This window comes from Oncorhynchus tshawytscha, linkage group LG16, assembly GCF_018296145.1.
Source record: "Oncorhynchus tshawytscha isolate Ot180627B linkage group LG16, Otsh_v2.0, whole genome shotgun sequence".
NCBI classification, from domain to species: Eukaryota; Metazoa; Chordata; class Actinopteri; order Salmoniformes; family Salmonidae; genus Oncorhynchus; species Oncorhynchus tshawytscha.
In genome coordinates, this window is record NC_056444.1 from 52,160,318 (window position 1) to 52,188,308 (window position 27,991).

Sequence of the window (27,991 nt, forward strand, 5' to 3'; positions counted from 1 at the left end):
GGTCTCATTTATAAATAACCTCAGTGCTTGAACTTTTAATTAATCTAATCCACAAGGAACTCAACCTTGGCCATCTTCCTACATCAACACTACTATGCACTTCCACCTAAGCACATGCCACTCTGTCCCTTTCAGAGAGAGCCTACATTTTATCATCTTGTCTTTGTGTTTGTTATCATTTAATAGCGTGTCTGCACATAGTGAATGCTATATCATTAAAATAGCCTAACAATAAAAAAAATTTCAGTGATAAGCTAGTCTTTAATTGATTATTGAAATGCTAATCTATTAACAAGTTATATTGCCTTAGATACTTTGATTACTTTTTCAAAGTAACACATAAATATGGACTGAAGTGGAAAAATGTCTCTCTCCATCACATAAAACTTTCCTGTAGTACTGTAGTTTGTTATGGGCTACGTCATCTGCCGAGCTATTCACAACCAATCAGAGCCATATGTTACAAACAGGATCTCTCCCACACTTCATAAACAGACATTGATCCCTCACGTCCGAAGCGCTCGCTTGGAAGCTGGCGACAGCCAATCACAATGCAACCTGCTTGAATTATATTAACCGGCTTATGTCCATTAGCAGCAAGTCATGGGAGTCTATAACGGTCTACAAACGCAACATACAAGAAATAAGGAAAGACGGCATAATGAAACTGTATTAAGGAATTGTGTATTTTAAATGTTTTTTTAAAACTTTGATATCAATATTGAAAAAGGCTTACGACGGTGTAGTAAGTAAGCCCTGTGGATTTTAGTTGCCTCTAAAGAGTTGTCCCGAAAGACCTGCTTTCAACCATCGATCTACTTCACTGATCAAATATGGAAGGTGGAGGCAAGGTAATGACAAAGTTAGATCTAAAATCTAGTTAAATTAGCCAAGGTATGCTATTAGCCAAGGTATGCTGATGGCCAACGGATAGTCTTGGTAACCTGTGCTGTTGGTTTTGTCTACATGAGTTTGACAGTTCAGCTGAATTTAAATGGCCATATTAATAATAGGTCATGCAATATCAGATGCTTTGTTGCAACTTTTTTGCACAGTAGGCCTATATGGAATACTGCCCTGAAACTACCTGACACAAAGGATGTTTGCGATGTTAAACTTTGGCAATACCTAGTGTTGTTGAGTATGGGTAGAATAGGATGGTTCAATTTGTCTGAGGGAACAAAGCCTCAAACTTGCATATCAGTCTAGACTGGGTTCTGATACCTGGAGCAGAACATGTCTGTGATGGGTTGTTTATTTTGTGAAACATACAGTACTTTATTTGAGTTAAAACCAAGTGTCAAAACATGGTCGTTTTATGTGTGTGTGTCGGTGTTTGCGTTGACATCCTAAGTCAATGGTTCATGTAGATGTACACAAGTACATGTCTCCCCCGCCTGACAACATTTAAAACCATGTTTTTGGTTTTTTATTGCTCACTCTGAGAAATGATCATCCTAGTTAGTTGTATGCCTTATATGGTATAAACATCAGATTAATGAATTACTTGTGGAACCCTGCCCCCCATATGGCAATAACATTATTATTCTAACACACATTGAGGCACTTTTCAGTATCCTTATAATTACAGTATGTGCCGTGAAGGAGGCTACCAGGAGGCACACATTCATGGTCTCTGAATTGTGTGTTTTAAACAGAGGTTGCCTTGGTCTATATTGTTGTGTGTCTGTGTGTGTGTGTGTGTGTGTGTGTGTGTGTGTGTGTGTGTGTGTGTGTGTGTGTGTGTGTGTGTGTGTGTGCGCCCTTGCTCATGGGTTAACTTTCTGATGAATCTAACTTATGGGGTACAAAAGGAAAATACATTTAGTAGCAGCATCTTCAAAGTGTTATCAAAGCCATCAAACTATTCAATACACACCCACAAACTCACCTCACCCCCACACACACTTTCATCTCCCCTTCAGATTCCCTGGTGAAAATAAGGCTTGGTTATGAAATTTGAAGGACTAATAATAGATAAGAATAAAAATGTAGGTGCTGGATTTTTGGCCAGTAGCAACCACCACAGGGTGTCCTTCCAGAGGAAGCCGTATTTCCAGCTCAATGGTTTTAATGAAGATCCACACACACACACATACAACACCACTCTCTCTGATACTAATTGTGGTTATTTAGCTGCACGCACAATCAACATCAGAAACTAAAACTTATTTTTCCTCAGGAGATAGAATGAGCTGGAGGGGAAAACGATTGGTCATCAGGATAGAAAACTACTGACTGACTGACGGCCCTGCCTGGTGGGGTCCTACGCTAAATCCTGGGAATAAAGGCTACTGAATGGCTAGTAAATAAGTATGATTGGTGTGACCTTATTCCAATAAGAAAACTAAAGAAAGTTGGGGTCTTGAATAGGAGATAAGATGGCCATTTTTACAGCCGCCCCCAGATTTGCTTAAGCTGACAGGCCAGCTAAGGGTCGGTAGCTTCTTGAGGAAGGGCAGCTGGATGAGCCGAGCAACAGGCCTGACGTAAATTCTATCCTTGACTTGGATCTTTGCTATCCTCACTTTCCCGTCTGCTCCAAGGATAACTGACTTATAACAGCTACAACTTGCCAGAGTGCTCTAGGAGACTGATCTTTCATCACAACGGTCCCAACTGCAAGGTCCTCCTTATCCTTGTGCCACTTTTGGCGGGCTTGTGAATCAATGCTAGAAATGGTCATCTAGAACCTGGCTGAGTCTCTGGCTTTTGCGACTGAGCATTTCAGACTCTAGGTAGACCACCTGTGGTACTAATGAGTCTGGCCGCCACCATGAGAACAGAGTTAGGGCTTGCAGTTCAAGATCCCTTCTATATCACTTAGGATAGTCCTCAGCACCTCTTTGGAGACGGTCTGTGTGCCAAGAGTGGATTGCAGAACAGTCTTGATGGATCTGATCTGCCTTTCCAAGCATCCTCCAAAGTGCGTCGCACTAGGCAGGTTGAAAGCAAAGCAAATCTTTTGATTGGCCAACTGTTCCTGGAGCTGTGGGTGGAGAGCCGTGAAGGCCTCCTGTAGCTCTCACTCTCATACCTTGAAATTCGTTCCTCAGTCAGACAAGATCCGAAAGGACTTTTGCCTGTGAGCGATGAAGCATCTCAACCTCATCAGGAACAAATCATAGCCATGTTTGTCAGCAGATCCACTTGTACAACCCGGGTGGTCATGCACTTAAAGGTGATTCCCCATATCTTTATATTTATTTGGCCAATCTTGATAAGATACGTCCCTAAAAGGTCCACACCTGTAAAATAGAATGAGGGCTGATGGAACCACAGTCGGGCTGGGGGTAAGTCAGCCATCTTAGGCACATCTGGCTGGAGTCGGTGCAACCAAGCAGGAAGCGGCGGATAGCTGTCCTCCCCATCAGAATCCAGATCTCGCCAAACACCCTCTCTATGCCCGGGTGCCACAGCTGCTCGTCATATTTATTGATGGCCTTGTTAATGGATGAGCTGGGTCCAGGACCACTGGGTGAAGGATGTCAGGAACCAGCTGATCAGACATCCGAAGGTGACCTCCATCACTGATCAGTCCAGTGTCTTTGTCATACTCAGTGGCCAGTGTCACCAGACGGTTGCTTGCGGGACTGGCTTACCTGCCTCTAGTAGGGAGAGCTCTCAGACTGGGCAGGATTAGGACTTGAGCCGCTTCCTGTGTGAGGTAGGGTCGTACTCTACGGATGCTGTAGAGAATGAACCTGCAGGAGTGGATCACTCTTTTGATGTTTGCAGAGAACGACAGGGTGTTGTCCAGGGTCACGCCAAGGTTCTTTGCACTCTGGGAAGGCGACACTGTGGAGTTGTCAACCGTTATGGAGAGGTTTTTCTGTGGGCAGGCCTTCCCCGGAAGGAAGAGCAGTTTTGTCTTGTCGAGATTGAGGTTGAGCTTGAGGTAGTGGGCCAACATCCAAGTATAGATAATCAGCCAGGCACGCAGAGATGAGTGTCGCCACCTGGGTGTCAGAAGGGGGGAAGGAGAAAAGTAGTTGAGTGTTATCCACTTAGCAATGATAGGAGAGACCATGTGAGGATACGACGGAGCCAAGTGGCTTGGTGTATAGAGATAAGAGGGCCTAGAACCAAGCCTTGGGGGACACCAGTTATGAGAGTACGTGGTGCAGACAAAGATCCTCTCAACGTCACCTGGTAGGAGCTGCTGGCCAGGTAGGATGCAATCTAAGAGTGTGCGTAGGCTGAGACGCCTTGCCCTGAGAGGTTGGAGAGGAGGATCTGATAGTTCACTGTGTCAAAGGCAGCGGATAGATCTAGGAGGATGAGAACAGAGGAGAAAGAGTCAGCTTTGGCAGTGCGTAGAGCCTCTGTGATACAGAGAAGAGCAGTCTCTGTTGAGTGACCCTTCTTGAAGCCTAACTGGTCAAGAAGGTCAAGAAGATCATTCTGAGAGAGATAACGAGAAAGTTGATCACAGACAGCACGTGTTTTGGAAAGAAAGAAGGGATACAGGTCTATAGATATTTTTGTATCTTTTTTTGTGATCATAATTTTTTTATTATTTAACAACATACAACGCACAAGGCAGGATCACGTTACAAATACTACCCGACCTAACGACACTAACATACAATATAACTGTTTACATACTGTCAGGAGTAAATTATTTGAGTGCACAATGACATTTACAGAAAGGAAGTAGAGTTTACAATACAAAATATTCTATATTATTCTCAGATAATAAAATGTCGTCCCCCATTTGTAGTTTCGTTGCTTGCTCAAGAGTTGTTGATTTCTGATAGAGTTTTGCATAATACATCACATGCATTAACTGCATTTGCCCAAGCTTTGTTTATCACTGCCACTGATCGCTCTATACGAACAATATCTTGAAAATAAAATAACCATGTTTGAGGTGAGAGGGTTGTAGGGGTAATCCAAGCACTAAGGATAGCCTTTTTTGCTGCTGTTAACCCTGCATAAATGATTATTTTCTGAGCCAGTTGCAATACAAAGTCATCATTCAACAAAAATAAAGGTGAATCTTTGTTCACAGGGAAACCCATCATTTTTGTAATGAAATCTGAAACATGTGACCAGAACTGGGACACCACAGGACATTCCCAAAACATGTGCAATAGTGTTCCAACAGCATTCATACGGAATCTATCACATATTGGAGTAGGAATCAGCTTCATCTTAAAACGTCTACATGGGGTTGCATATGTCCCTTTTGCTCTGTACATTTTTGTTTCTGCTCATTTTCAACTAGAGCGATCTGTTTTTCCAGGTATACTACTTTTTTTCTTTGAGTTGAATTAAGATGTGAGGCAAACAAGGTACAGTTTCCCCTCAAAAAACATTTTGTCACCTCCCAAAGTGACTGTATTAAACAATAACAATAATTTCAACTTTTCTGAAAGTTGTGTCAAAAAAAGCCTTATTCTGCAGCAATGTTGTGGTAAAGCGTGATCTTCAGGCGCCTTTCTGTTTGTAGCTATCAAGCAAGATACTATACAGGACAGCTCCATGGTCAAAAATGATCAGTTTGAGAGTGCGATGAATCATGAGACCTATCTAACTGAGAATTACATACATGATTAAAATCTCCTCCCACAACAAGTTGGTATTCTGAAGGACCTAATAGTCTTTTCTATTAGGCGAAACACATCTTAGTGTGATTTATAACCGTAGTTACAAATCCAAAAAGTCCTGCATCATCATTATCAGAACCATCAACCTGAACACGTAGTTTTCTATCAAATAGTATTAAAACAGCTTTCTTTTGTTAGTGGCTGAGAAGTGAACAACACATGTATAGTATCTGTTTTGGAATCTATAGACATCTTATGTTTTAGGTGGGTTTCTTGTATTAGGGTGATATCAACCTTTTTGCGTCTTATGTATTCTAATCATTTGGTATGCTTGATAGCGGAATTCAAACCATGGGAATTTAACAACATTAAGATGAGCTCACGTTTCATTTAAAACCTTTGTCATATAGATTGTATGGATAAGTGTATGACAAAATATACAATAAATTAAATAAAAAACACCTACTTCAATATAAACAGGAAAAAAAAATTGTGCACCATTATACATATTTGTGAACCAACTCTGACAGCTGGGTTTTAACAATAATAATAACAAAAACAGTAACCACCCGCAAAAAGAGGAAGTCTATAGCTTGAACCGCTCTCTTTGGCTGGTAGGAACTCAGGTTCGCTAACATCAGAAGGCTCCCAAACAGCGACACACGTCCCATGTACAGTCCCATTATGTCAGCCTCTTGTTTTTATCCAACATGACATGAATAGGTGGCAACGTTACTTTTCACAGAACACGTTCATACCAAGATGAGCGCTCTGTATGTTAATCCCCATAATGTTTTCCCTACCCCAGCACTGCTTTACTGATGGCTAAATATTATAGCCAGTTAACGTTTTCAGCCTGACCCAAATACTTATCCAGCCAGCTAACCTAACCAGCCAGCCAACTCAACTAGCTAGCCACGTGCCAGCCAGCTGCCTATTAATAATTTAACTAGCTGCTAACCACCAAGTTAACAAATCCACCATGCCCCTCATACCAAATTAACTACATTATGTCGCTGAATAAAAAAATAACATGGGTGACGTTAGCTAGTTAGCTTAGCATTAGTTGTGTCCATCTTACTAGTTAGATGGGCCTTCATGCGATGGGTTATTCAAGGAAGGATGGGGGCTGTAGTTGTTTGTTTCTTCCGTCTGCAATGGGGAGAATCTGGAGGAATGGGGGGCTATGACTGGGCTCCTCTGGTAGGATTTTGGACTTTTGAGACGGTACTTAGAACTACACGTGCATTTCTGCCAAAAGGCCACCGGAAGTTCCCAGGTCTATAGTTCTTGACGTCAGATGAGTCAAGTGTTGGTTTCTTGAGTAGGGGAGCAACTCACAAGGCAAGTGCTCTCTGCTGGCACCTTTGTGCTCGTGGTCTTTGTAGCATTCTTGATAGCAGTTGTGCTATTGTTGACCTTGTGGAGAATCTCAATATGCTTCTTATTGTACTTCTTGCACTTAGCTTTGAGAGTACACTGCGCTGCTTGGTGTTCGAGTCCACACTTCCAACATATCTGATTTATCTTGATTCTGGATTCTTTCTGTTCTTTGAAAAGGAGCTGGAAGTTGGTGTACTGTTTCATGTAGTGCTGTATGGTGTTGCAGAACGGCCAGTACTCCTTTGGCTTCTACCGTGACCTTTCCTCTGATGACTGGTTCAGTAAAGAGGTTTTGGCTTTGCCTTTTCTCTGCTCACCTCCGTGGAGGATGGTTGTGGTCTTGGGGAAGGACTTGTCTACATGCTGATCTCGGCGTGTGATGAACTGCGTGCCATCTTCGTGCACTCTCAGCTCATACTCAAGCTACTCTGTCAGGTAAAGGAGGGTTAGAATGGGTGTCTTAATGGGGTCCACATGTCTCTTGAAGCTGGCTCTTAAGTCGTGTGGCAACTTAGCTAAGAGTGTGAGCTCCCTAGCTTATCCAACAGGTCAACCAAGTTGATGTTGGGGCCGTCCAATAACCCTGCGATGCGTTGTAGGGCAAGCTGGTGGGGCTGGCCTTACAGTTCTGTGAGGGACTCCATAATGTTGTTGTATGGGTACCTGCTGTTGCTGTAGGAGTCTGAAATTAGCGAAGTCTCTTCCAACCTCGGCGACGATCAGGTGAGTAATCACGGCGGCGCCTACAGGATGAGGGCTGAAGCCGACGGTCAGGCGTAGGCTGACAGTGGCAGTCAGGTGTAGGCTGACGGCGGTGGTCAGGTCTAGGCCGACAGAGGCGGTCAGGTGTAGGCTGATGGCGGCGATCAGTTGAGGGCTGACGGGAGTTGATCATCTGGTGATCAGATGAGGTTGGCCCTCTAGGTGGGTCTGTATGGCTACGAGTCCTGAAATGAGAAGGCAACCTGTCTCTGTGGTGTGATGGCTCACGACGGCGAGGGTTTAACTGAGTAGGTGATGACGATGATGATGGCTGGTCTGTGTTGGTGAACTCTCTGAGCCTGAGTTCTTCAATGAGCTGCTGTATCTTGCATTTGTGACTGCAGTGTGTCCTCTTTGGTTGTCACTAATTCCTCCCACAGCGGCCTTTGCTTGCTCTCCCTCATTGGAATGGTGTGTTTTTGTGTGTTGTGTGTGACTTGACTCGAAGCTTACCTCATAGTCGATTAGATGATGTGGGGGGGTGAGTTTGATGGCAGGGACGGACCACAACTTGTGGAGGATCTTCTCTGGTGACTGGCATCCTTGGGCTGTAGCAGTTACTGGATCCTGTTCAAAGGACCATTGAAAAAGAGCGCAACCAACTGGTGGTGGATTGCGATACAAGTGCCAGTTTCGAGTATAGGGGCAACTGTCCCAAAGTCCTGGTAAGAGGACTGATAAAGACCAGCAAGAGACTCACACTTTATTCAAACAGACAGGCACACACACACACAGCAAACGAGAAGAGGAGGAAACTAGCGGTAGTGATAGTGTTGTGGTTTCTGTAGAACAGAAGAAACAAGGAATATATATTACATCAGAGTAATAGCGATGTAAGGAAATACAAAGGGAATGGCAATGATGTAACATATAGAGCATTAATAGCAATGTAGTGTATATGATAATAACTATACATTGATAGGCTACAAAGCTACTACAGTGTAAGCAGTAACAGGGCACAAATAGCATTAAATGGAAACAGTTTACAGCAAAATTGTGGACTCGAGTCACATGACTTGGATTTGAGTCTGACTCAAGTCACAAATTTGATGATTTGAGACTGGACAATAAAATAACTTGAGACTTGACTTGGACTTGGAGCCTCAAGTCTCGGGACTCGACTTTAGACTGATGACTTGAAATGATCTGGCCAGGTTTGGTAATGTTTTGTCACTTGCAGCCAGAGACAGTAGCTGCAACATCGCCCTTGCAAAAAATAACTGCAACAGATTGGCTAGTGATACACACACTCGGCACTCTGATTAGACCAGTAAACTGTCAAACAACACAGGTCAGGCGAGCTAGCGAAAATATTGCTGATTTGCTGTACAGCTATATGGTTGGGTGCAGCGCAAACTTCAAAATTGTAGGAAGAGAGGATTAGCATTAATAAATAAATATGCAGCTCCAAAATGGTTTGGTGATCAAGAATATTAATTGTTTACTTCGCAAGCTCACCAGCAATGGGTCAACAATTATTAGCATAGGCCTACTGGTCTTGTAGTATGTAGCAATTGCTTGAAATGTATAATTTACTTAAGAAGCTTGTATTTTGAATTTGTTGTAAAATGAATTATTACTGTGGCGAAGACGCACCATAGGCTCGGGTCTTCACTTGCACTCTCCAAACTCCCGCCAGTGGAGGGGGAGTGCTTTTTATATTGTTGAAATGTTTGCTGTTAAATGCATAGGCCTTATGTGGTTAATCTATATTCCATCTAATACTACAATAATTTCTAGCGTTTCATCATTCCATCCCTGTACCGTTTATTGCAACACATATATAAATTTCTGTTCCATGATTGATAGGCCTATGTAGACATTTATGTTTCATGTTTGATAGGTCCTACGATACATTTCCATTTAGCCAACCATTTGTTTCAGTGCTCTGGGTGGGCGCGATGTTTATAGTGCACATGGACGTTCGCAAGACTCATGAGGTAGAAGTTCTGTTTATTTAATTCAATGTATGGTTTCCTTTGTTAATATTTTCCGGGTTATGTCGGAGTTCTGTGCGCCTATGTCCTATGTCTGTCATTTGTGTTGTGCGTAAGAGGAGCGTGCGTACCCGTAACTCGTTTTTCAACCACACAAATTTCTTGTTAACAAACTATAGTTTTGGCAAGTCGGTTAGGACATCTACTTTGTGCATGACACAAATAATTTTCCCAACAATTGTTTACAGACAGATTATTTCCCTTATAATTCACTGTATCACAATTCCAGTGGGTCAGAAGTGTACATACACTAAGTTGACTGTGCCTTTAAACAGCTTTGAAAATTCCAGAAAAGGATGTCATGGCTTTAGAAGCTTCTGATGGGCTAATTGACCTGCCTTCAAACTCAGTGCCTCTTTGCTTGACATCATGGGAAAATCAAAACAAATCAACCAAGCAGATGTCATACCGCTCAGGAAGGAGATGTGTTCTGTCTCCTAGAGATTAACGTACTTTGGTGCAAAAAGTGCAAATCAATCCCAGAACAACAGCAAAGGACCTTGTGAATATGCTGGAGGAAACGGGTACAAAAGTTTCCATAGCCACAGTAAAAACGAGTCCTATATCGACATAACCTTAAAGGCCGCTCAGCAAGGAAGAAGCCACTGCTCCAAAACCAACATAAAAAAGTCAGACTACGGTTTGCAACTGCACATGGGAACAAAAATCATACTTCTTGGAGAAATGTCCTCTGGTCTGATGAAACAAAAATATAACTTTTTGCCCATAATGACCATCGTTATATTTGGAGGAAAAGGGGGAGGCTTGCAAGCCGAAGAACACCATCCCAACCGTGAAGCACGGGGTGGCAGCATCATGTTGTGGGGGTGCTTTGCTGCAGGAGGGACTGGTGCACTTCACAAAATAGATGGCATCATGAGGGAGGAAAATTATAATGGATATATTGAAGCAAAATCTCAAGACATCAGTCAGGAAGTTAAAACTTGGTCGCAAATGGGTCTTCCAAATGGACAATGACCCCAAGCATACTTCCACATTTGGACAACAAAGTCAAGGTATTGGAGTGGCCATCACAAAGCCCTGACCTCAAACCTATAGAAAATGTGTGTGTTAGAACTGAAAAAGCGTGTGCGAGCAAGGAGGCCTACCAACCTGACTCAGTTACACCAGCTCTATCAGGAGGAATGGGCCAAAATTCACCCAACTTATTGTGGGAAGCTTGTGGAAGACTACCTGAAACGTTTGACCCAAGTTAAACACTTTAAAGGCAATGCTACCAAATACTAATTGAGTGTTTGTAAACTTCTGACCCACTGGGAATGTGATGAAAGAAATAAAAGCTGAAAAATCATTCTCTCTACTATTATTCTGACATTTCACATTCTTGAAATAAAGTGGTGCTCCTAACTGACCTAAGACAGTGAATATTTACTCTGATTAAATGTCAGGAATTGTGAAAAACTGAGTTTAAGTGTATTTGGCTAAGGTGTATGTGAACTTCCACTTCAACTGTATATACAATACCTAATGCAATTGCTATATGTTGGCAGTGGGCTAGCACACTAGGATAGTTAGCAGATTAGCAGCTAGTAGTTAGCAGGATATGGAGCTGGGATGCTAACATGTGAACGGCGGCCATGTTGGTTGTGGTTAGGACTACAGCAGGAGGTGATCGGACATGATGACGTCAGCAGTCGGCCATACTGGTTGTGTAACAAGAAGGGCTAGGTGGTAGCCATCTTTGGTCACACAACTCCTAATGGCCTGGGTACTGTACCCAGAACAATGCCAATGGGGACAGATTAACAGGGTATGCAGTTGGCTAGTACTCAGGCATGTAGAAACAGCAAACTAGCATGAAATAAATAATGTATAAGCAGTTGGTTACAAAGTAGTAGTCCTATTACAAGTATACAGATGAAATTAACATACACTGATCCCTAACTGTTTGCAAGTACACTTACGTGGTCAAAGATGCACTAAACACAGAGTCCAGAGGCAGGATTGTCCATGATGGTAGCCTCTGCTGGGCCCGAAAGTTTATCTCTAAAGTTTGTGCCTCTGTATCAGAGAGAGAGGGTTCAGAGGGTTTTTCACAACCATGAAAAATGTGCCTTGGTTACATGTTTTATCAGGATGGAAAACTAGTGACTGACTGATGGCCCTGCATGGTGGGGTCCTACGCTATGTCCCGGGAATAAAGGTTGCCGATTGGCTAATAAATAATGATGATTGCAATAAGAAAACTAAAAAGAGAGTTGGGGTCTTGAATAAGAGATGAGCTGGCCATTTTTACACCCGGCCTGTCCTTCACAGGGGACAGTCTTCCCTCGCAGGGCGGGCGAGAAGGTAAAGGGCATCCGATAGGTGTCCATGACAACGGTGTAGAAGGAGGCGTGAGCATGCCACAGCAGCAGCTGATCCCTGCAAAGCTGCACTGCTGGCCGACTCCGCTTCCCTGGATATAACCTCCACACAGGAGCACTGTCATTCACAAGATAGGAGCCAGATTACTAAACTATTAAAAGGCCACTGACGCAAAAAGCTCAAGCCTGAACAGCTAAAATGGAGAGTGTGTTATTGCTTGAGCAGGACATATGTTGTTGTTGATACCCAATTTTAAAATAAGTGATTTATGATGTAGTACATGCTGTATAAGGTCTAAAAGGAATTTCACTAAGACGATTTGAAGGAGTAGGAATAAAGCTACTCTCAGTGCATCTCTCTTTTGACTTAACAGATAGAAGATGCAGATTCTAGAAGGTGAAATGACTGAGAGATTCCTGTCGATGTGAGTAAAGAGGGTAACTTTTATGGACGTCAGTGTGGCTGCAACTTATTTTTTATTTTTTTAAACAATAATAATACAACAATAATACATTTCAAAACAGAGACATGGCTTAGAATACTGACAGGTGATTGCGAACGAATGAATGCGAACATAACAAAGGCCTACTAAAGGCTTATAAACAAAATATCAGATCGATAATGGCAAGGGGCAATCTATATTTAGGCTAGTTACATTAACAGTAAACAAACTAGGCTATCTATTTCTATGATGAAACATAAAGAATGTAGATATACCCAGGGGCGTAATTTGAGTTCTTGCATTGGAATTATATTAAATTCTGCCTATATCACGCTATACCACAATGAACATAAAAGTTCAAATGTTGAGACCATTGAGTGCTTTTGACCAAGAAGTGAAAGGTTGGTGCAAAAACTCTGTTGTGCTTTATCAGCACCATGGACTGCACCATGGACTGCACCATGGACTGCGCCCTGGGCTGGCTCCTCTGTACCAAGATCGTCAGGAACAGACGGAGGTGGAGGGGGCTTTGGAGCCATTACCTTGGTAGCACTTGTGAAAGGGGGGAAGGGGGGCTCTTCACGCGTAGCTAGCAGGAGCTCGGCAGCATCTTCGCTGCTGGGCTTGGCGGCGGCCTCGATGGTTTAATTTCTGATATCCATCTTGGCAGTGGCAGATTAGCTGGTTAGAGCTAAATAGGCTAATAACACTAACGCCTTTGCAGCTAGCTAAGAAGCTAACTAAACTCTATAGTGGTGGGGTGTGAGGCAGAGTTCAGTGAAGCAGCTTCAACTGTAACTTGACCCTGTCCTTATAAATCTAAATAAAAAATGACAGGTGGAGGAGTATCACATTATTCACATAGTCTACCACAAATGAGCATGTGTTTTCCTCCAGTGGCTTTCCATAGCACCCCTACACATAGCACACCTACATATAGATACAGATACAGATTTTGTGCCAACCTGTCACTCAACTTTTTGAGTGACAGGTTGGGACATAAAACGAAAACTGAGGTGGCACAAGTTTCAACTGAAGGGACTAAGCATCATTTTTGCCCTCTCGTGGAGCCATGCCCAGGTTCTGATGTTCCTCATTCCTTAAGGAGATTTTACTGAATGGACCACCAGTGTCAGTAACACCGGGCCCAGTTTCTGATGTTCCTCATTCCTTAAGGGGATTATACTGAATGGACCACCAGTGTCAGTAACACTGAAGAGTCCACGTGAGTTCTCAATATCTCATGCACATTTATTAAGTCTTAGTCCCAATTCACCTGTCTTTTATCCAAGTCCAAGACTTCTCATATAAAATCAGATTAGTCTGAATATACCTTCCCTCAAAGATATATATGTTAAAATAAAAAATAAAAATGCTCGTAGGATAATACAATAACGCAGGTGATTGAGCACTTTGAGCATTTCTTTGTAAAACTGAAGAGACTTTAATTTAAATTCTATTTTTGTGCCCACAGGGGGTGACGTTCCAGCTGATGATGGCAGTGGGAACAGCTGTGATTGGCTCGCTGCAGTTTGGCTACAACACAGGGGTCATCAACGCTCCCCAAAAGGTGAGTGAGAAAGGGACAGTTTCAAATGTCACCCTAATCCCTAAATAGTGCACTACTTTTGCCCAGTGCCACAGAGGCCCTGTATAGAGAATAAGGTGCCATTTTGGACACATACTCTGTTAGTTTCTATGTTTGTGCCCCTTAAAGCCTGTCCAAATCCAGTGAATGTAAAGACAGTATTCTTCCTATTCATTCTTGACACCCCTTACTAGCTCTGCAGGTTAAGATGTTCTTAAGAGATGCATGGCGCTCATAGATGTCCTACCCAAAGGTGTCGTACGCCCATGTCCAAAGTCCATTTTCCAAGCCATTAATAGTCTAGCAACAATACGTACCTCTGTCTGTGATATGAGTTAGATGGCAAACGTGACTATGTATAAAGTGCCTCTTAACATTCGTTACGTGTCAGTTAATGGCCCATGTTACATGCAGTATTGGCTTTAAGATGATCAGGGTCGTTGATTTGATGTTTCCGGATCGTTTATGTTGTGCCTATGACCCTACGATTCAGTCCCAGACTCTTTTGCTACATATCTGCTTTTACTATATTTCTCGCTGCTCAGCCAAGTCACTTTATTACATGTAAATAACCTTCACAGTATATTCTTGCATTACCGACATAGGACATTTCTGTATTTTTCAGTATATCTTTCTTACTTTCTTACTTTCTTTGTATGTGTATTTGTGCTCTTTTTGACTTGGTTAAGGTGTTATTGTTACTATTATTGTATCCTGTGCATATGTCAAATAAACTCAGATTTGATTTGTTTGTCAAGGTTTGCATCTCATCTCTCCATCAAGAGCCCCACCAGGTCAATCAACCGTGATACATAAAAAACATGTAGGATCTTTGACTGATGTGGTGAGACTCCCTGGTGAGATAAGAGGAGACGCAATCCTTCTACTGGTGTCGGATGTTGGATTTTTAGTTTGACCTGTTTGGTAGCAGGGGGGAAATAATCCTGTAGGAGGAGGATTTCAATGTCTGAATAAATATTTAGAATCGTCACCAGGGGGAAGCTGTGATTGTATACAATGCAATACCGTACCTACTCTCTTATAAAAAATTACCTAAAACGGTTCTTTGGCTGTCCCTATAGGAGAACCCTTTGAAGAACCTTTTTTGGTTCCAGGTAGAACCCTTTTGGGTTCCATGTAAAAACCATTTCCAAGAAGGGTTCTACATGAACCCTGTAAGAGTTCTACCTGGAACCAAAAAATAGTTCTACCTGGAAGCAAAAGGGGTTCTCCTATGGGGACAGCTGAAGAACCCTGTTGGATCCCTTAGACTGCAGCTCCAGTTCAAGTAGCCAATGTAGGCTACATGCAGGCTACAGAGCGTCTCGTGTGAATTCTTATTCAGATTATAATAAATCCACATATTTCTAGGGAGTAAATGTATTTTTCGGTAGGGAAAATCCTTTTTTAAAATGGTTTTATTATACTGTATGTTCAAGACAAGCAATGGGCAGAATAACTAATTGGTGGCCTTAGTGCCTACAACGCGATTACAAACGCTGATCCAGTCATACATGTGCCAGAGTCTGCAGGGTTCGACTCCGGTCCACTGCCCTTTGACTCACCCTTCTCCATGTTTCCAACATTGTTCTATCTCTTCAATAAAAGCCCCCAAAAAATAGCAAAGGAGTGGCACTGCCCCAGTCCTTAAAATATATATTTAAGGAATAATAAATAATTGGACAAATAACAATTAGATTGGTAAGCGCACGTCCAACCTAAAACATGAATATAAATCGTACAAGGTAGGCTAAATTGATTCATAAAACATGTACAGACCAAGCAAGCAACAATATATGCTATGCTAACTGATTCCACCGTTGAAAGAGAAAACAAACAAAGAAATAGAAAATAAACCGATATGAAGAGATTCAGGCTGGAGATTTTGAGGTGGGAAATAAAAACTTCAGAGGACTTTTAAACCTTGAATGCATGCTAGTTTGATTCACGCACTTAATGAGTGGAGTTCCACCAAAATATTGCAGTCAGGGTGCAAAATACCACAGCAGTTACTCCACTTTTACTGCAGTTTCAAAACTGCAATATTTTTTGGGGAAGGGTTGAAATGAAGTAAAATTAACTGTCTGATAATTTACACGTCAAAGAAAAGTGTCTCAGCTCAACAGAATTGTCTTTGGATAGGCTCAAATCCATAAACATCTTGACAGCTTTACAAAATGAGATATTAAAGCCCACAATATAGGCTATCAGTCCACAACAAGGATGACTTCAAATGCCGACTTCAAACTGAAAGTATTGTAAGCCTATGCTACTGTAGTCGGCACATAATAGCTTAGCAATGGAAATCTCACCTGCTGTAAGGGCATCCACACCAAAGACCATAACTATATTGACAAATTATACAACGCCTAACTATAAAACGTGGGTAAGCATCCACACTGGAGGAAAGTTTATTGTTCTACAGTAGGCCTACATCTGTCAATCAACTGATGACCAAATCGGCTCACCAACTCAGCCAGGGAAACACAAACAAATACAATAAAATTGCAGTGATGCAACCGGTCAGGATGCTCTCGATGGTGCTGGGGACCCATGCCAAAAGGTGTTGTTTGGACCATAATAGTTTGTTGATGCTGTGGACACCAAGGAACTTGAAACTCTCGACCCGCTCCACTTCAGCCCTGTCGATGTTAATGGGGGCCTGTTCAGCCCTCCTTTTCCTATAGTCCATGACCAGCTAATTTGTCTTGCTCACATTGAGGGAGAGGTTGTTGTGCTGGCACCACACTGCCAGGTCTCTGACCTCCTCCCTATAGGCTGTCTCATCATTGTCAGTGATCACTGTCACTGTTGTGTCATCAGCAAACTTAATGATGGTGTTGGAGTCGTGCTTGGCCACGCAGTCTTGGGTGAACAGGGAGTACAGGAGGGGACTATGAACGCACCGCTGAGGGTTCCCAGTGTTGAGGATCAGCGTGGCAGATGTGTTTTGCCTACCCTTACCACCTGGGGGCTGCCCGTCAGGAAGTCCAGGATCCAGTTGCAGAGGGAGGTGTTTAGTCCCAGGTTCCTTAGCTTAGTGATGAGCTTGGTGGGTACTATGATGTTGAACGCTGAGCTGTAGTCAATGAACGGCATTCTCACATAGGTATTCCTTTTGTCCAGATGGGAAAGGGCCGTGTGGAGTGCGATTGAGATTACGTCATCTGTGTATCTGTTGGGGTGGTATGCAAATTGGAGTGGGTCTAGGGTTTCTGGCATGATGGTGTTTATGTGAGCCATGACCAGCCATTCAAAGCACTTCATGACTCCCGACGTGAGTGCAACTGGTCGGTAATCATTTAGACAGGTTACCTTCACTTTCTTGGGCACAGGGACTATGGTGGTCTGTTTGAAACATGTAGGTATTACAGACTCGGTCAGGGAGAGGTTGAAAATGTCAGTGAAGACACTTGCCAGTTGGTCCGCGCGTGCTGTAAGTGCATGCAGCTTTGTGAATGTTGATCTGTTTAAAGGTCTTACTTGCATCGGCTATGGAGATCGTTATCACACAGTCATCCAGAACAGCTGGTGCTCTCATGCATGCTTCAGTGTTGCTTGCCCTGAAGCGAGCATAAAAGACATTTAGCTCCTCTGGGTAGGCTCTTGTCACTGGGCAGCTCACGACTGGGTTTCCCTTTGTGGTCCGTAACAGTTTTCAAGCCCTGCCACATCCGATGAGCGTCAGAGCCAGTGTAGTAGGATTCAATCTTAGTCCTGTATTGACACTTTGTCTGTTTGATGGTTCGTCTGAGGGCATAGCGGGATTTCTTGCAAGCGTCCGGATTAGTGGCTTGAAAGCGGCAGCTCTAGCCTTTAGCTCGGTGCGGATGTTGCCTGTAATCCATGGCTTCTGTTTGGGATATGTACGTATGGTCACTGTGTGGACCACGCTGTCGATGCACTTATTGATGAAGCCGGTGACTGAGGTGGTATACTCCTCAATGCCATTGGATGAATCTCAGAACATATTCCAGTCTGTGCTAGCAAACAGTCCTGTTGCGTAGCATCCGCATCATCTGACCACTTCCATATTAAGCGAGTCACTGGTACTTCCTGCTTTAGTCTTTGCTTGTAAGCAGGAATCAGAAGGATAGAATTATGGTCAGATTTGCCAAATGGAGGGGGAGGAAGAGCTTTGTATGCGTCTCTGTGTGTGGAGTAAAGGTGGTCTCGAGTTTGTTTTCCTCTGGTTACACATGTGACGTGCTGGTAGAAATGAGGTAAAACGGATTTAAGTTTGCCTGCATTAAAGTCCCTGGCCACTAGGAGCGCCGCTACTGGATGAGCATTTTCTTGTTTGTTTATGGCCTTATACAGCTCGTTAAATGCGGTCTTAGTGGCATCATCGGTTGGTTGTGGTAAATAGACTATTACGAATAATATAGATGAGAACTCTCTTGGTAAATAGTGTGGTCTACAGCTTATCATGAGGTATTCTACCTCAGGTGAGCAATACCTCGAGACTTCTTTAATATTAGACATCGCGCACCAACAGTTATTGACAAATAGACACACACACACACACCCACCCCTCGTCTTACCAGACGTAGCTGCTCTGTCCTGCCGATGCACGGAGAAGCCAGCCAGCTCTATATTATCTGTGTCGTCGTTTAGCCAAGTCTTGGTGAAACATAAAATGTTACAGATTTTAATGTCCCTTTGGTAGGATACTCTTAATCGTAGATTGTCCAGTTTATTTTCCAATGATTTCAGATTGGCCAATAATACGGAGGGTGGTGGTGGTTTACCTACTTGTCAGCGAATTTTTACAAGGCACACTTACAAGGCACACCCTCCTCACCCTTTTCTCCGTCTTTTCTTCACGTGAAGGATTTGGGCCTTCTCACAACAAAGCAGTATATCCTTCACATCAGACTCATAAAAAATAAATCTTTGTCCATTTCAGGGTGAGTAATCGCTGTTCTGATGTCCAGAAACTCCTTTCGGTCACAAGAGCTTGTAGCAGCAACATTATGTACAAAATGAGTTACAAACCATGCGGACAAAAACAGTAGTGTAAAGTACTTAAGTAAAAATACTTGAAAGTACTACTTAAGTAATTGTTTTTGATATCTGTACTTTAGTATTTATATTTTTGACAACTTTTACTTTACTTCTTTACTTCTTAAAGTACTTTTTACTCCATACATTTTCCCTGACACCCAAAAGTACTCGTTACATTTTGAATGCTTAGCAGGACAGAAAATGGTTAAATTCACACACTTATCAAGAGAACAGCCCTGGTCATCCCTACTGCCTCTGATCTGGTGGACTCACGAAACACAAATGTTTTGTTTGTAAATTATGTCTGAGTGTTGGAGTGTGCCACTGTAAATTAAAAAAACAAGAACATTGTGCAGTCTGGTTTGCTTAATATAAGGATTTTTTTTAAATTATGTGTACTTTTACTTTTGATACTTAAGTATATTTAAGTATATTTACTTTTAGACTTTTACTCAAGTGTTACGGTTTTCTAGTGGTGATGAAGGAGAGTCGGACCAAACTGCAGCGTGCCGATTGCGATCCATGTTTAATACAACAAAGAAACACGAACTTACAAAAAACAATAAACGAAACCGAAACAGCCTATCTGGTGCAAACTAACAGAGAGTACACATAGGACACTAAGGACAATCACCCACGACAAACTCAAAGAATATGGCTGCCTAAATATGGTTCCCAATCAGAGACAACGATAAGCACCTGCCTCTGATTGAGAACCACTCCAGACAGCCATAGACTTTGCTAGACAACCCACTAAGCTACAATCCCAATACCACCACCAAAACCCCAAGACAAACACACCACAATTACAAAAACCCCATGCCACACCCTGGCCTGACCAAATACATAAAGATAAACACAAAATACTTTGACCAGGGCGTGACATCAAGTATAATTTGACTGGGTGACTTTCACTTTTACTTGAGTCATTTTCTATGAAGGTATCTTTACTTTTACTCAAGTATGACAATTGATGACCTTTTCCACCACTGGAAAAAAACAAACAGAATAGCACAGTTGGTTAGGAGCCTGTAAAACGTCAGCCAACCCCTCGAGAGCCATTATCTTAGCCTATTATCATTTTTCACACCTTTCATTTTGTGACAATGGATAGGCTAGCCTGCAGAATGTATTGGAATATAATCACATAACAAGGGGCCTATTGCCACCATCGATGGCACTAGATTGTCGCCAACTTAACCATCAATACTCGCTAAATTCACCCGCACATCTAATCTCAATTGCAACCATTATTGGTCACCACATTACCGCTACCTAAAGGTATTTGACAGTGTTACCTTAGTCCTGCTTGGAATCAAAGTCTTAAGGCCGCTGCCTTCAGCACACACACACATGTAAGCCATAGCGTATCGTTATGGGTTTGATTCCAGCCCACTCTCTTCTGGCACAATAACTCAAAAGTCTGAACTTAGTCCTTTATAAAAAAATCTATTTGACAAGCATTCTGTACAATTGAAATAAAGTATTTCCTCGTTTACCATGGCAAATCTACTGTGGCAATTGATATATTTTTCTATAATATATACACTAGATCAAAAAAATCATGGGCTGCGTTTTTTTTGTTTTTAAAATCTGAGTCACTTTCTTTCATGTGCCATTGTGCTCCATTCCGTAGGCTACCTCACGATTCTCAATTTCATCTTGTCTTTACATCTGATATTATAGGCCTATGTGTGCAATTAGTTTTGATAGGCTTCAGTAGGCTATAGTTTAGGTGTAGCCTACTATACAGCTGCATTTCGGATACACTTTACACTTGTATGTCGTAGTGGAGACCAATATCTATCTTGAGTTATTAAGCTTTATGAAACAACAGTTGTTGATGTGTATGGATGCATTTCTGATACATTTTTGTACATTTTAATGTTGCAGTAATAGGACCTATAGACCAACAGTAGCAGTAGTATTAATATTCTGTCTGGTGCTTTACTGTTTGAGGTGGCAAGAGAAGAAGGATGATTTTGATAGCTGGCACTGGTCCGAATGACTCAACTGCCCCTACATGGAGAGAAAGAGAACTGCAGGTTTTCAGTGAACGTATCTAAATCACAAGGCTTCTTCGAATTTCTAGCTGGCAGGAACAAATTTTGCTACGAAAGAGTGATCAAATTAACATCTGACATCTGTAAGTGACAGTCTGGCCGATATACTGGAGATACTCTGGTACTGTATGTACTTTACTCCAGCAGTTTCTTGAGAAAGTTACTTGAGGTATTACTGAAGCCTGCTCTGTAAATAAAAATGTGTATTACTGTGTGTGTGTGTACTTATATTTGTGTGTATGTGTGTGTGTGTGTGTGTGTGTCTGTGATTTGGGAGGTTTAAGGCCAATCCTGGAGCCTCTATGGGATACCTGAGCACATGAGCACTATAAATAGCTTTGTAGATTAAGATTACATCAGTCTAAATGTGTGCAGGACAGTAAGGTAGCTGCTAGTGGATCCAGTATCTTTGATAATTTGTTAGGGCTTGTAGTCACCACGGTCTGCGGTGGAAAGTCACCATCTATTGTAGTGAATTACAGTTTCAAAATTCCATTAACTTTCCCAAATTTACCAGGTTTTCCTGAGATCCCTGTTGGAGGATTCCCATATTTCAATCTTATTCCAGGAAGTCACCAACTGGGAATTTTGGGAAAGGTTTACCATTGCAATCATTCCACTTCCGGTGTGTCCATTACACGTGGCAGAGGTAACGAGGATCATTGTCACGTTTGCAGGATTAAGGTGGCTACAGGAGTTGTGCAACTAATAATAACAAAGAGATCATTCACTCTGACTACTCTCTTCTTCACGTATTCTTTATGGCAAATTTACTTCACACCTCCTTCAAAGTACACTAGTACACTAGAAAATGTGTATCACCAGATAAAAATGTTGTGGGGTATAAGTCAAAGTCAGGTAAAAAAAAACAATGATGTGCTCACATCCAACAAACCACTGCAGGGGGGAAAGGTGATGCCATAGGGAAAAATATGCTTTCCATAGTCAGAGACCCAGGGCATATTCTTTGGGCAATAAACTCTGCCTTTCTCACACCTGTATCCATGACACTCTGAGTTATGTTTGTCAACATGAAGTCCTGTAATGAACAATCTTGCATCGTGTATCTCTGCCCCCCTCTGCTGGTCAAAAGCTGGCTTCTGTAAGAATGTTTTTATTTACCTGTTCTTTAGAATACTGGCCGAATACTGAGTGGCTGCGGATCCGACTTTTATGGACCCCTCTTCCCGACACTAAACCAAATCAAATCAAATCAAATTTATTTATATAGCCCTTCGTACATCAGCTGAAATCTCAAAGTGCTGTACAGAAACCCAGCCTAAAACCCCAAACAGCAAGCAATGCAGGTGTAGAAGCACGGTGGCTAGGAAAAACTCCCTAGAAAGGCCAAAACCTTGGAAGAAACCTAGAGAGGAACCAGGCTATGTGGGGTGGCCAGTCCTCTTCTGGCTGTGCCGGGTGGAGATTATAACAGAACATGGCCAAGATGTTCAAATGTTCATAAATGACCAGCATGGTCGAATAATAATAAGGCAGAACAGTTGAAACTGGAGCAGCAGCACGGTCAGGTGGACTGGGGACAGCAAGGAGTCATCATGTGGACTAAAGGTCCTGAAAGGTCTGCGCATGTGCATATTCTCTACTTTACACACAGTCTCTGCTCTACTTGTAGAGAAGAGGCTACTCTGGCGAATGTTGCTCATTTAATAAAGTTAGATTAAAGCTGAATCCATTTACGCAAGATCACAATGATCGTATTCTTCATAACAAAATAGAATATAACAACATAATAAACTCAGCAAAAAAAGAAACGTCCCTTTTTCAGGACCCTGTCTTTCAAAGATAATTAGTAAAAATCCAAATAACTTCACAGATATTCATTGTAGCTTGTTTTATGCCAGTGGTTTTTAACAAAGTAAATGTAAACAAACATTAGCTACATGGTTGAAACTACAATTTTGATATCCTGGATGGTCAGTCCTTGCATCCATAACTCTGTCTATGAATTTGAGGGTGATTACATTTCTCCAGCCCCATCCCTCAGCTTTTAAAATGTTTTATTTTAGTTTTACCCCTTTTTCGGGATATCCAATTGATAGTTACAGTCTTGTCCCATCGATGTAACTCCCGTACTGACTCGGGAGAAGCGAATGTCGAGAGCCACGCATCCTCCGAAACAGGACCCTGCCAAGCCATACTGCTTCTTGACACACTGCTCGCTTAACCCTGAAACCAGCCGCACCAATGTGTCGCAGGAAACACCGTACAACTGGCGACCGCATTCAGCTTGCAGGTGCCCAGCTCACCACAAGGAGTTGCTAGAGCGCAATGGGACAAGGACATCCGGCCGACCAAGCCCTACCCTAACCCGGACGACGCTGGGACAATTGTGTGACGCCTCATGGGTCAAACCCACTTGGGAAGCCCATCACTCAGCTTTTTACCGGGGAGGATGCTTTGTTATTGTTTGCTGCTGATTGCAGCTTTAATGTCTCCAGCAACCTTCAATGATGAATATAGTTAATGTATGTTCTTCATGTTGTGATATGTTGTATTGTACCTTAGATCATTGAAGGCTTTTTGAATGACACGTGGAACAACAGGTACTCTGAGCCCATCCCTGCCACATCCCTGACCACCCTGTGGTCCATCTCCGTGGCCATCTTCTCTGTCGGGGGCATCTTCGGCTCCTTCTCCGTGGGCCTCTTTGTCAACCGCCTGGGCAGGTAAATCTGCTCTGTTAGTGTTATATTTTAGACTGGTCTTTACGTTAAAAGGGTGTGGTAATCATGGGTCATTTTGTTTTTTTGTGCTGTCCTTTGCACCTTAACAGCAGTATAGCATTTTAGGAAGTGAAGAAGCCAGCCATATTTTTCAATTGACCTCTCTGTGAATGATTTGCAGGAGGAACTCGATGCTCATCGCCAATGTGTTAGCGTTCATCGCCGCCGGGTTCATGGGCTTCTCCAAGCTGGCTGTGTCGTGGGAGATGCTGATCATTGGCCGCTTCATCGTGGGACTTTACTCCGGCCTGTCCACTGGCTTCGTGCCCATGTACGTGGGGGAGATCGCGCCCACTTCGCTCCGTGGGGCGCTGGGCACTCTGCACCAGCTGGGAATCGTCATTGGAATCCTCATGGCACAGGTAGGCACTGTCCGTTGGGTGACATTCAGTTTCACCTGATCCAATATCAGCGATTACTAGAGATGACAATCCAAATGTGGCACAGAACAACTGGACAAATATAGCAATGACGAGAAGACAAATGTTCAAGTAATATTTGCTGCCCTCAGGTGTGATCTTTTTGTTATCTTTTTCACCGCTAGTGATACAGCACAATCATCTGGACAAATATATTCTTTCCACCAACATACCGTTCCCAAGTAACTTCACCACAGTGCATTTCCATGGTAGTTTAACTTTCATTAACAGTGTTACAGTGTACGAACATATTGTTACTTACAGGTGTTTGGGATGGAGTCGATCATGGGGAACTCCACTATGTGGCCCTTCCTGCTGGGCCTCACTTTCATCCCGGCCGTGTTGCAGTGTATCCTGCTGCCCTTCTGCCCCGAGAGCCCTCGCTTCCTCCTCATTAACTGCAATGAGGAGCTCAAGGCCAGGGAAGGTAAGCCTCTGACCATCTACTGCTACACCTTCACTCCCTCAAACATGGAACCCTCCCGGCTGAGGACCTATTCCCATGGAGAGCAGGAGAGCTCCTGGGTGTGTAGGCTTTTGTTCCAGCCCTGCTCTAACACACCATTCAACTAATCAAGGTCCTGACAAGCAGCTTATTAGTAGAATCTGGGGTATTAAAGTAGGGCTGGAACAAACGCCTGCACATCCAGTAGCTCTCCAGGAGGAGGGTCGGCCACCAGTCATGTATCTTGGTACCAGCTGAATGGAGTCCTGAGTGTGGTGTGGATTTGCATGCAGTGCTGGAGAAGCTGCGAGGCACTGAGGAGGTGGGCGCCGACATGCAGGAGATGAAGGAGGAGGCCAGGCAGATGATGAGGGAGAAGAAAGTGACCATCCTGGAGCTATTCCGCTCGCCACTCTACCGCCAGCCCATCTTCATCGCCATCATGCTCCAGCTCTCCCAGCAGCTGTCTGGCATCAACGCTGTGAGTGTAGGACACTCTGGAAGACACATACTGACTTGTGAATACACATGCATGCATGCATGCACATACATGCTAACTCATGCACACACATGTGCACACACACAAACACACACTTCAAACTACGATCCACTAAATTATGACAATTTTGTGCAGGTTTTCTACTACTCCACCAGGATCTTTGAGAAGGCGGGGGTTTCTCAGCCAGTCTATGCTACCATTGGGGCTGGAGTAGTCAATACAGCCTTCACTGTTGTGTCTGTAAGTCAGAAAAAAATACATTTAATTATATTTAATTTCACAAAATATATTTCAAATACATGTACATACATTTCCATCTTTGTTCAAATGCATGTAATGGCTGACAATTCCAGAAATGCATAGCTAAGATATCTAGTCTACAGGGAGGCCCAAGCAGTTCCTAATTCAGCATATGACATAGTTTGGCCCTTCAGAGGATTCTTTAATTACTCTTTTTACACAAAATGTTTGCATTGATATCATTTTAACATTGTCATAAAGAGTGCATGTTCAACTTCATAAAAAGTAAATTTCCCATTTACTAAATATATCACTAAATACATGTGGAAACATTATTTCTGTATTTCAGAATGTATTTTAGAATACATTAAATACATTTTCCAATGCATGAGTGTACAAAACATTAAGGACACCTTCCTAATATTGAGTTGTGGAATGCAGGTGAAAGCTATGGTCCCTTATTGATGTCACTTGTTAAATCTACTTCAATCAGTGTAGATGAAGGGTAGGAAACAGCCTTGAGACAATTGAGACATGGATTGTGTATGTGTGCCATTCAGAGGGTGAATGGACAAGACATAATATTTAAGGGCTTTTGAATGGGGTATGGTAGTAGGTGCCAGGCGATGCTGCTGGATTTTTCATGCTCAACAGTTTCCTGTGTGTTTCAAGAATGGTCCACCACCCAAAGGACATCCAGCCAACTTTACACAACTGTGGGAAGCATTGGAGTCAACATGGGCCAGTATACCTGTGGAATCCTTTTGACACCTTGTAGAGTCCATGGCCTGACGAATTGAGGCAGTTCTGTGGGAAAAAGGGAGTGCAACTGGACTCAATATTAGGAAGGTGTCCTTAATGTTTTGTTCACTCAGTGTATATAGTGATATACATTTTACATATGTTTATATATCAATTTTAAATACATTATCCCCAAAAAATGTATAAAAAATATATTTTAAATGTTTTTTCTAGTATGGGTGGAAAATAAAACAGACTAATGTGTCTTTGAAATGTAGCCACTCCCCAACCCCCACTAACACCACCTTTCTTCTCCTCTTCCTCGCTCTCTTTATATAGCTATTCATTGTGGAGCGTGCTGGGCGAAGATCCCTTCACCTCACTGGGTTACTGGGGATGGCCTTCTCAGCGGTCCTGATGACAGTTGCCATGGCACTGCTGGTATGTATAATGGTGCACTAAAGGAACATAAAAAAACATCATGGATATGCTTATATTATATTTAATGTACACGGCTACTTCAACCAGACTCGTCTACTGATGTGTCTTGCCTCAGGACCAGCTGCCATGGATGTCGTACGTTAGCATCGTGGCCATATTCAGCTTCGTGGCCTTCTTTGAGATTGGCCCAGGCCCCATCCCATGGTTCATTGTGGCTGAGCTCTTCAGCCAAGGTCCTCGGCCCTCTGCCTTTGCCGTGGCTGGATTCTCCAACTGGTCAGCTAACTTTATTGTGGGCATGACCTTCCAATACGTTGAGGTAAGGAGACAGTAACCATTACTATTGCATTAATGGCTCATTTTCATATTATATGAATTAATATACATTGATAGTATATATTATTATATATATTATATAGTTCTATAATAGCACTTATGACTTCCACTTTCAATTTAGAAATTGTGAAAATAATGTAACTTTTCTATATTCTCTGTAGCAACTGTGTGGCCCCTACGTCTTCATCATCTTCACCGTGCTGTTGCTGGGCTTCTTCATCTTCACCTACTTCATGGTGCCCGAAACCAAGGGACGATCGTTTGACGAGATCGCCGCTGGCTTCCGCCATGATGCCGGAGAGGCAGGGGAGAAGTATGCGCCTGACGAGATGAACAACCTGGGGGGAGCCGACTCCCAGCTCTAAGCCCTCCGACAACACCGATACATACATACATACAGTTGAAGTCGGAAGTTTACATACACTTAGGTTGGAGTCATTAAAACTAGTTTTTCAACCACTCCACAAATTTCTTGTTAACTACAGTTTTGGCAAGTTGGTTAGGACATCTATTTTTAAGTCATTTTTCCAACAATTGTTTATAGACAGATTATTTCACTTATAATTCACTGTATCACAATTCCAGTGGGTCAGAAGTTTACATACACTAAGTTGACTGTGCCTTTAAACAGCTTGGAAAATTCCAGGAAATGATGTCATGGCTTTAGAAGCTTCTGATAGGCTAATTGACATCATTTGAGTCAATTGGAGCTGTACCTGTGGATGTATTTCAAGGCCTACCTTCAAATTCAGTGCCTCTTTGCCTGACATCATGGGAAAATCTAAAGAAATCAGCCAAGACCTCAGGAAAAAAGTATGGTTCATCCTTGGGAGCAATTTCCAAACGCCTGAAGCTACCACATTCATCTGTACAAACAATAGTACGCAGCTGTCATACCGCTCAGGAAGGAGACGCGTTTTGTCTCCGAGAGATGAACGTATTTTGGTGCGAAAAGTGCAAATCAATCCCAGAACAAGAGCAAAGGACCTTGTGAAGATGCTGGA

General features: G+C 42.7%; 1 protein-coding gene across 1 annotated transcript; it reads left to right on the plus strand.

Moving 5' to 3' along the window:
- Positions 1–516: 516 nt before the first annotated feature.
- LOC112233008 (solute carrier family 2, facilitated glucose transporter member 1-like) lies at positions 517–27,444 on the plus strand. The gene is made up of 10 exons (XM_024400361.1): positions 517–851; positions 13,939–14,034; positions 23,649–23,809; positions 23,988–24,228; positions 24,550–24,712; positions 25,024–25,211; positions 25,365–25,469; positions 26,550–26,651; positions 26,767–26,970; positions 27,149–27,444. Exons 1-10 carry the CDS (start codon positions 834–836, stop codon positions 27,350–27,352), a joined length of 1,482 nt encoding a protein of 493 aa, XP_024256129.1. The 5' UTR covers positions 517–833; the 3' UTR covers positions 27,353–27,444.
- Positions 27,445–27,991: the final 547 nt, after the last annotated feature.